This window comes from Xyrauchen texanus, chromosome 17 (assembly GCF_025860055.1).
Source record: "Xyrauchen texanus isolate HMW12.3.18 chromosome 17, RBS_HiC_50CHRs, whole genome shotgun sequence".
NCBI lineage: Eukaryota > Metazoa > Chordata > Actinopteri > Cypriniformes > Catostomidae > Xyrauchen > Xyrauchen texanus.
Window position 1 is genome coordinate 6,251,192 of NC_068292.1, and position 10,781 is coordinate 6,261,972.

The window sequence follows — 10,781 nt, forward strand, 5'->3', positions numbered from 1 at the left end:
TAGATATATTTTACTGTAATTAATTATATTTATAATGTTTAAAAATATATATATATATATATATTAAATAAAAATAATAATCTTTATTTCGATTTGTATGAAATATTTACTGTATATATAAGGAGGCCCTTAGAGGACAGGGCTGATTTTTTTTTTTTAAATAGTTTTGCATCTCTCTCAGTAAGTTTTGCATGCCCTCATAATAAATTTACCATGTTTTCACTTCAGTAACCACATTTTAATCCCAACCTCAATGGACAAATCTCAGTTGCCTCCGCATCTGAGACCATCAATCCACGCATCTTATCACGTGGCTTGTTGAACATGTTACCACAGAGATCTAGTGCGCTTGGAGGCTTCACGCTATTCTCTGCGGCATCCACACACGTCTATTCAGTTTCTGGCAGAATTCAAACTAATAAACGAATTTAGAGCTGAATACTGTGGCTGTTTACTTGTGAAAAACTTGGAATAATTAACTTAACATTACTAACAGCTTTTTCACTAGTCTCACGTATAGCAAATAAACAAATCATAATTCGCAGCACAAACACAGACATTTATTTATTTTTATTTTTTTTGCATTTGGAGTTTGATGTGGTGAAAGATTAAATCTTAGCCCAAAAATGAATGCTTCAATGATACCAAACACGGCACAAACCAGAAGTGATGACAAACAATGAAGACAGGTGAGAGTGATTGACATGGGGTTTAGCCTGCGCGATCTTTGTTTAATACAAAGAAAGGAATATGTTATGATGAGCACAAGATTGACATAACTCCAAAATGCTGCGAACTGGTGTTGTTCATTTGTGATCGATTTGTACCTTTAAAAGAAACATCAGAACATATTCCTTTCTTTGTGATTTTATTATATGGCGTGCCAACTTCATGGTGGTTTAATATTGTGGTTACTATAGATTCACTACAAATATAATGGTTAAAATATGGTTACAATAGTAAAACCACAATACATTTATTTTGAGGACACAAAAAACATTTCAGAAAATATATACTGTATATATAAATGAAGCATGTGTTAGTGTACTTGTGGTATACAGAGGTTGGATTTACTACAGGTTTAGGTTTATGGGTAGGGTCAACAGTGTAATTACAGTTGTATTTACTTAAATTAAATGTACAATGTAACAAATGTGTGCATACAATAAGTACATTGTATCAAATGCTTAATTTATGTAATTTAAGTAAACAGTACTTAAAGAATTCTATTGTAAAGTGGGCCCAGAGAAGGTCAAGATCTCTCCAATGGGACAGGCTGAAATCAGTTTAAAGTGGTTAGCTACATACATTTCATGTGTTTAACCACTAGCCACTTGTCATACTATATTAATTTTATTTTTTGATAATGATTATCTACAAACCTAATAGGATTTGAGCTTTTCTTTTGCTTTAGAAAATGAACAGGACACCAATTTGTATCCTAATCCTTAAAAGTGTCAAACAAATTCGATTTCCTCTCCCTGATCCACCAGGACTGATTTATAAAAAGCGTTTAAGAACGTGTGTGAACAATATTCTTTGACATTTTGTGTTCTTTCAGCAGGTCGTCTAGTGTGAGACAGATGTCAGGTCATGTGGACATCAGTGAAGTGTGAAAAGCCTTTATGTCTCAATTATGGCTGCGATCAGTAAGAGGGGCAGAGAGGGGCGGCGCTCTAATGAGGCGAACGTAAAAAGCTGCTAATTTTCACACCAACCCGCAGGGGTTCAATTACGTGTGTGTGTGTGTGTGTTTGTTTGAGTGCTCAGCGGTAACAAACTCAACTGGACTCATGGAATAATGATTAACGCTGTGAGGGTGCTGATGCATTGCTGTTTAAAGTGCCCGTCCTGTACGCGTCACTGAGCAGAAGATGAGGAGTGACAGAGGATGCCTTCAGAATGAATGTTTGCTCACCATCACGAAGGCCAGCATCTCTGCAATGGGTAGCTCTGGCTTCAGTCACTCTTTGAACATGCGGATGGTCTGGTGTTTCAGGTAATAGTAGGATGTGATGTGGCCGTACATCAGGGGCTCTATGGTGCACTCGTCCTGAAGGATAGTCACTGATTAACACACCACAGGTCAAAATACAGAGTTACACTGGATGGGTCAAAGATGACATTCCACATGATGCATACTGCATACTAAATACTACTGAGTGAGCTGTCTCACTGTCTATTGTTTACATAGGCAGTCACATTCTAAAGGGGGTGGTAACACAGGGCATGTTCTTTTGTTAAAAAGAGGATTAAACAGGAGGCGTGTCCAGCTTGTCACAATGAATTCTAGGACTGATTTACAGTAAGCACGAAATGTGAATACATTAAAATTGGTCCACAAGTAAATATACTAAATTTAAAATACTGTACCTCCTTTATTTCACTGCAGTAGGAACATTCAAGATCCCTCAGACTCCTCTCCACCAGGTTTGAAAGGTATTTGTTAATGGTTTCATTGCTGATGTCGTCCAAATTATAGTAGCAAAAGGAAAGAGGATATATAGTTGGTTAAAAATGGAGTGAAAATGACACTACAGTAATGTATCTGCAATGTCCAATACAAATCAAAAATTGTTGTTGTTTTAGAATTATAAAAAAAAACTAAAAAAACTAAATAATAATACAAATCACACAAACAAACAGATGCACTGTTGAAAATGTTTAGGCCAATACTGATGTTATAAATGTATATAGCAGAATGACTCATTCTCTGAAACCCTCCTCCACCCCAGCATCAACTGTCTACATCTGCAAAATGGGGATTGTTTGTAATGTTTATTTGTGCTAATTGAGTAGCAGCAGGAGCATGTCCGTATTTTTAATTCAGTATGTCTGTGTTTTTTCAAGCAGTAGCAATTATCCGTACTTGTTCTGCAGCAGTTGTTTTTGAATGATTAAAAAAATAAATAAATGTGTTCAGTTATTTATATTTTATTTATCAAAAACAAAAAAATGAAATAGCAGAATGACACACAAAACTAAACATTCTAATATAGAGAAGACAAGATAAGTGTTTAGTGCTTTTGAAAAGGGTATGCTGTATAAATTGAAAAACAACAACAACAAACAAACAAAACAAAATCACTGATATTATCTGCTTTCAATATTGTACTGATGTGATAATAAAAATGTAATATATACATATTATAGGGGCTAAAGTGGAAATAGTTCTATAAAATCAGACTGTAGTTAAAATAATTCTGAATATATTGTTTTTAATCTGAATATATAATTGTAAATCTGATCATGAGGATATTGTTATATGTCTGAATATATAGTTGTTAATTTGACCAAAGAGTTATAAATCAGAATATATATTTTTAAATCCCGAAATATAGTTATATTTCCTGAATATAGTATATATGTTGTGAGAACATGACCATGGCAACCTTGCGGTCACGACTTTCCTTCTTCCGCGGGAAAGCAGCTCCAGCCACCCCCCGTGCCACGCATTCTACCTACGGGTTCAAGGCTGGCTCGGCTGGAGCTGGAGGCGATTTGGGGATTTCAATGGCCACAGTCTCACCAGGTAGTTCTCGGCAGCAGACTGAGGCGATACAACACATCTTGCCCCGGCACGGCTCTAGACTCCGTACACTGTCTGCTCGCCGAGGGTGTACCCATGCGGTGGTGAAAGCCTAGACGGCTCTGCCACAGCCCGAGCCCAGGAAGCGGAAGCCCCCTGCCTCATGGCCTGGCACTAGGACCAGCGTGTGTTTGCGTGGCTAACACTTCCAACCTGTTGTGGTGGCTGGCCAGGTCCATCTGTTTCGGCTATGCTATTCATTTGCCCTCCCCGATCCAGCGGCATCAACTTCACCTTGGTGCAGGGCGAGAACACCACCACTCTGTGTGCGGACATCGCGACCCTTCTGCGGAAGGGTTCGATAGAGCCTGTCCCTCCAGCCGAGATGAGGAAAGGGCTCTACAGCCCTTACTCGACCTTACCAAATAAAGGCGATGGGTCGCGGCCAATCTTGGACCTGCGAGTTCTGAACCGGGCCCTGTACAGACTCCCGTTCAAGATGCTGATGTGGAAATGCATTTTGGCATGCATCCGGCATCAAGATTGTTCGCGGCCATCCTACGGTTTGCTTTCGACGGCTGGGCATATCAGTACAAGGTCCTCCCCAAGGTCCTGTCCATGTCCCCTCGCGTCTTCACTACGGTCCCAGAGGCAGCTCTTGCCCCATTAAGGAAAGTAGGCGTCTGCATACTCAACTACCTCGGCAACAAGAGTTGCTGTGCGCACACACGGACCTGGTGCTCAGGCACCTCAGCCGTTTAGGGGTTCGGGTCAATTGGGAAAAGAGCAAGCTCTCCCCATTTCAGAGCATCTCTTTTCTCGAGAAGGAGTTCGACTTAGTCTCCATGATACTGGAGATACTCCTCATGAATGAGTGCGAGCAGTCGGTGCTGAACTACCCGAAGTCATTCAGGCAGAGTACAGCGGTCCCACTGAAATGTTTTCAGAGGCTCCTGGGGAATATGACCTGAAGGGAACGCTGTCTCCAGACAGATGCTTGCCCACTGGATCATGAACATCATCATGCTGGCATACCAGGCCAGGCCGTACCCACCCCTTTGGGTCTACGAGCACACTCTGTGAGAAGTCTTGTATCCTGGTGGGCACTGGCCGGAGGCACCTCTCTAGCAGACATCTGTAGGGCAGCAGGCTGGGCAACACCCAATACCTTCAAAACTTTTAGGTCTCTGGGTTTAGCCTGTTTTGTCCCGTGCATTTTCAGGTGCGAACAGGTAAGGTTGCAGGACAGCTGGCCAGGTATAACTCTTGTGTACAGTGCCTTTCTCCTCTGTGAGGTGAAGACGTGCCCTTCTTTCACATGCAAGTTCACAAACCCGTGAACCCTGGATGCCTTCCTCCCTACCCCTGTGGCTTGCGAATTCCGTGGATGAATTCGCAGCCAGACCGACTATGGGTGCTAATATGCCCTGTACTGGATAGGTGCTCCACAGGTGCCAACTACTCCGGTAACCCCCTACGGTCTCCCTATTGGCCCCTATCTCCCTTCTTTCTCCAAACATAGGCAACATCTCTATGGCCAAAGAGCTCTAGTTTTGTCTCATCTGAACAAAGGATACATTTCCAGTATACATAATTTTTCTCTAGGTTGTCCTTGGAAAACTTCAGTCTACCTTGGATGTGTCTCTTCTTCATAAGTGGAGTATTTCTTGGTCTGCAACCTCGCAATCCATTCCTGTGTAGGGCTCTAGTGACGGTCTTTTTTGAGACATCAATCCCAGACTTGGCTAAATCATTCACTAGCGTCTTGGCAGTTGTTCTTGGGGCTTTAGAAACCTCTCTCACCAGTTTTCTTTCCAAGGTTTTTGAAATATTTTGCTTCCTGCCTCTGCCAGTCTTGTTCTCCACTGTGTAGGTCTCTTCAAACTTCTTGATAATATTTCTCAAGGCAGTTCTTGACACCTGAAAACGCTTTGATAAATGTGTATATCCTTCTCCTGTTTTGTGAGCATTAACAATTATTTTTCTCAATTCTAAACAAATTTCTTTTGTCTTTGCCATGCTGACAGTTTTATATTACTTCACTAGTTGTTTTGCAAGATACTAACCCCTCAGTTTGAAGTGCAACTTAAAGGATTGGGGGATTAATTAGGTTAATTAGGAGAGTTAGGTTAATTAGGCAAATCATTGGATAACAGTGGTTGGTTCTGTAGCCAATCAAACAGATAATTTCTTAAAGGGACTAATAATACTGACCTTAGCAGTCTTTTAAAAACAATTTTCTAATTATTTTATTCCAGGCAAATTTAAATAAATAAGGCTTTCTCCAGAGAAAAAATATTATAAGAAATACTGTGATAAAATCATCTTGCTCTGTTAAACCTCACTTGAGAAATATTTGAAAAAGAATTGAGATTTCATAGGGGGGCTAATAATTTGGTCTTCAAATGTATATACATATAATACAATATATACATATATTGTTTTGTAAAAAATGATATAAAAGCACATTATTTTATCTCAATATTAGCAAATAAAGCATTTAATATAAACACCGACATACACGTTTAAAATGACACACTAGCCTGCTTTGCCAGTGCAGGTGTGTGTTAACACACACCTCCAGAGAGGCACTGCTGTGTGTCAAATCTGAGCCAGCTGCTGGAGAGATTCGCTGGAGAGCTCAAATCACTTCCATCCTCAACACAACTCTAAGAGCAACCACATGAGATCCACACACAACTATGCACTTCATTAACTCTGAGTGACAGCAAACATTTATCTTACTCTTGTGTCTGTATACATGTATGAAAGAGTAAAGGACAGTATAAATATATTCCATAGAAATATCTACTTTTTCAGCTCTCAACATTTGTGTTGAATGTAATCTATGTGTATGTGTTAATAATTTACAAAAACCCAACATGACAACACACGAAGACAGAACTTAGATGCTAATGTCCAATGCACACACATACACAAACACACACACTGTGTCAGAAAGGATCATTTACAGGGCCAGTTTCAGCTGGTGAATGCTGTGCAATGTGAACATCTCTAACAAGTTAACAGGTGGAGAGGAGTGTCATGAAGATAATTGCCTGGCAGGAGACCTGATGCGTGCGCGTGAGCGTGTGCGTGTGTGTGTGTGTGTGTGTGTGTGTGTGTGTGTGTGTGTGTGTAAGGGCAGCTTTACTAGTCTATAGCGAGTAAAAAGGCCATGAGGCCACAGAATGTTTTTAGATTTTTTCAAAGCAACAAATTATCACACAGTTTAACAGCACATCTAAGACAAACCTTTTAGAGAGACAGATAGAAATGCACTGATGTGTATAAGAAATGGAATTTCCAAATGTATATGCATATGTTACTTTTGTATCCCCCCTTGATGTCCACTTATGATTTAAATCAAGGATTCCTGCACCAAAAACGTAATTTTGTTTTTTTAGGACAATGTTTCACCTTTTCTCTGACCCTGTGCCTATATTTAAACACCTCTTGCATGTGAAATGATTAATAGCACTTTGCTGATAGGAATAGTTCTCCCAAAAGTGATCAGTCTCTCATCATTCTCACCCTAATGCCATCTCAAACCATATTTTTTTATTTTACGGAACACAAACAAAGATACAAAGATACACAAAGATACATGAACACAAACAAAGATACATTTATGGAGATATGATGTGAATTTATCCATACACAAAGTCAATGTGTCCAAAACGTTCAAACTCCATAAAGCACATAAAGGCAGCATAAAAGTAATCCGTACAACACAAGTGGTTTAATCAATGTCTTCTTAATTGATCCAATAGTTTTGTGTAAAACAGACCAAAATTTGACAAATTTTTTACAATAAATCTTACCATCTGCAGTCTCCTTGGCATGGTCATGATCTGAATCTCAGTTACACTTTACTGAGCTTGATGTATTTTCAAACTTCAAACAATAATTGGACTGTTCTCACCCTAAACTGATTGCATCACTTCTAAGTCTAAGGGAAATTTACTTTTTAACCAACATGATCACACTGTAATTTGTCATGCTGTTTCAGAGAGTTCTGGTACACTAGGATTGGTCACATTATGCAGAATCACAGACGAGCGCCTATCAGATATTTTTGCATCAGCTCCAGAAGCGGGTTGCGTCAGCAGCATCCAAGACCTGAGTTCAGATACCGCATTGAAACCAGGAAGCAATAGGTTTTGCATTACCATGGATGTGCACAATTCAGGGGGTTGCATTTTGGGGTTTGGTTTGGGGGATACAGTTTATTAAACAAGCATTCCTTTTCACTTTATTGCAGCCAGAACAGCTGAAAACAACTCTTCACAACTCACTTTTGGCACCCCACTGTGGACTTTCACGTGGAAAATGGAGCTCACAAGTGCAGATACACCCAACAGCACTTACCGCTTTGGTCACTGGGGGCAGTATTTTGAATTTCACCAAGTACAGACCAATTTTAGCAAAAGAAAAGTCAATCTACTGTTCCTGATTTCAATGTGAGTTCATTCTGATATAACCCAATATTTGTTTATGCAAATTTTTTATTTTGTGCTCAAAGTGTTGAGTCATTAGCTTAGTAAGGTGCTAATGTCAAACTCTATTGAAATTAATAGAGTTTAACAGTCAGGCTCCATAAGTAAAAATCCCATTCATATTTTCTGAAGGAGAAATTATTTCTAACAATAACTTATAAACCTTTCAATACAGACTTCCCACAAGCTTCAAGGTTACTCAATGGTACATTTTTCTGCTGAAGACCATTTCTACCAACTTAGTGATGAACCCACTGAGAATCATGTTGAAAGAGCCTTGGTAATAGGTGATTCTACTGTAAGGAACATGGAAATAGAGACTCCAACCACTATTGTTAAATGCATTTCGGGGACACGGGCATCTGACATCAGATCAATTTTAAATGTTGGCTAATGCTAAACGTAGATTTTATAAAATTGGTATTCATGTCTGCACTAACGATGTCTGGCTTTGCCAGTCGGAGATCACTAAAGATAATGTTAAAGAGGTGTGTGAAATTGCAAAAACAAAGTCAGAAACTGTAATATGTTCTGGCCACCTCCCTGCTTGGAATGGTGACTTGGTTTATAGTAGATTAGTGTCACTGAATGGCTGGATGTCTGAGTGGTGTCCAGAGAATAGCATAGGATTTATAGATAATTGGAAGAGTTTTTGGGACTGACCTGACCTGAAGGTGTCGCTCTCCTCTCTAGTAATTTGGCTCATAGTCCTAATAGTAACAGTATTTGACTAACTGAGGCCTAGGTTGTTTAAATTGTCCTCTTTAATTAACTGTCTGTCTAGTATTAAAAAGTGGTTATGTGAGAACTTTTTGCTGCTCAATTCTGACAAAACGGAAACACTAATTATCGCCCCTGAAAGTAAAATCCCAAAGATAATACAATATATTGGCGACTTAGGCCCGCCTGTCCATCCGAGCCTCAGGAGCTTAGGTGTTGTCTTTGAGTCAGCTATGTCCTTGGAGCTTCATTCGAAACAATTAGTTAGAAACTGCTTTTTTCAATTGAGGAACATTTCAAAATTAAGATCATCTGTGACTAAAGGTGAGTTAGAGATGATCATTCATGCATTCATCTCCTCCCGTGTAGACTATTGTAACAGTCTTTTTACGTGTATGAGTAAGAAGGAGCTTCATCGCCTCCAGGTTGTTCAAAACTCTGCTGCAAGGCTTTTAACCCGCGTTAAGAGAAGAGAACACATCACACCTGTTTTAGCTTCACTTCACTGGTTACCAGTCCAGTATAGAATTCATTTTAAAATTCTAGTTCTTACTTTTAGAGCCTTGCATGGCCAAGTCCCTACCTACATCACTGACCTGATACAGCCGCACACTCCTACCCGGAGTCTCAGGTCTTTAGATCAGATGCTATTAGTTGTTTCCCGTACCCATTTTAAAACTAGAGGGGACCAGTCATTCCAGGCAGTCGCTCCCAGGCTGTGGAATGCTTTGCCTCTTGTTTTACATTGCGTGAACTCAGTTGATTCTTTTAAAAAACAACTGAAGACTTTGCTCTTCAAGCAGGCTTTTGGTTAGTCGAGGGTTTTTTTTATGGTTGTTTGTAGTGTTTGTATTTTGGGGAATGTATTTAAATTGTTTTTGTATTACATTTTACTGTGAAGCACTTTGTGATGTTTATCTGTGAAAAGTGCTATATAAATACATTTTACTTACTTACTTACTTACTAGGTTAGGAAGCAGACAAACTGGTTAGTCCGAACATCTGCTAGCTGCCTTAAGACGTCATACAGGTCACATTAACTACAACACATAGAGACTGTATCACCTAGATATCATATAGAGACCGTGTCTGTTCCCTTAACTACCAAACACAAACCCCTCACTAAATAATTTAGAAAAAATCTGATTAAGGTCAAACTTAAAAAATAAAACAACATTTAAGATAAACATCATATAAAGGTAGGGCTACTAAACATTAGATCTATTTCACTAATTGTAAATGAAATTATTACAGATCATAGTTTGGAACTGCTCTGTTTGACTGAAACATGGCTTAAACTGGATGAATATATTAGTTAAAATTAATCTACTCCCCCAGGTTATTGTTATAAACACGAGCCTTGTCTGAAGGGTCCAGGAGGAGGTGTTGCTACAATTTACAGTGACGTTTTTAGTGTTACTGAGAGGACAGGATATAAGTTTAAGTCTTTTGTACTAATAATGCTTAATGTGACATTGTCTTTTGCCCTTGCTACAGTATATAGATCACCCGGGCTGGGCTGAGAATTTTTGAATCAGATCTAGTAGTTACTGTAGATAGAGCTTTAATTGTTGGCGACTGCAACAATCGCATAGATAATGATAATGACACATTGGGATTAGCATTTATTGATATTCTCAACTCTCTTGCAGTCAGACAAAATGTGACAGGACCAACTCATCGCCATAATCATATGCTAGATTTAATTCTGTCATATGGAGTTGATGTTGATGCTATAGAAATTCTACCACAGAGCGATGACATCTCATATCATTACCTTGTATCTTGTTTGCTGTGATCAGCTAGTGTCACAGTCTACACCATGCTATCATTCAGGTAGAACTATTCTTTCGACCGCTAAAGATAGCTTCACTAATAATCTTCCAGAATTGTCTCACATACTCAAAAGACAAAAATTCTAGAAGAACCTGATGTAATAACAGAAAATATAAAAACAGTCTTCTCTAGCACTCTTTATAGTATTGCCCCCCTTCGATTAAAGAAAAAATATATTCACTATGGTACAATGAACA

The 10,781-nt window shown here is 39.1% G+C and overlaps 1 protein-coding gene across 3 annotated transcripts in view; it reads right to left on the reverse strand.

Moving 5' to 3' along the window:
* The window catches only part of LOC127657554 (activating signal cointegrator 1 complex subunit 3-like), a 29,280-nt gene extending 21,805 nt beyond the window's left edge, over positions 1–7,475 (reverse strand). The window contains exons 1-3 of one of the 3 annotated variants that reach the window (XM_052146405.1): positions 7,354–7,475; positions 2,374–2,461; positions 1,919–2,053 (exon numbers count right to left, since the gene is read on the reverse strand). In XM_052146405.1, the coding sequence (XP_052002365.1) occupies positions 1,919–1,936 (18 nt within the window). In that variant the 5' untranslated portion in view covers positions 1,937–2,053; positions 2,374–2,461; positions 7,354–7,475. Of the gene's footprint in view, positions 1–1,918; positions 2,068–2,373; positions 2,462–5,160; positions 5,213–7,353 lie in introns of those variants that run through there. The other 2 variants (XM_052146404.1, XM_052146408.1) reach the window with 2 other exon arrangements.
* Positions 7,476–10,781: the final 3,306 nt, after the last annotated feature.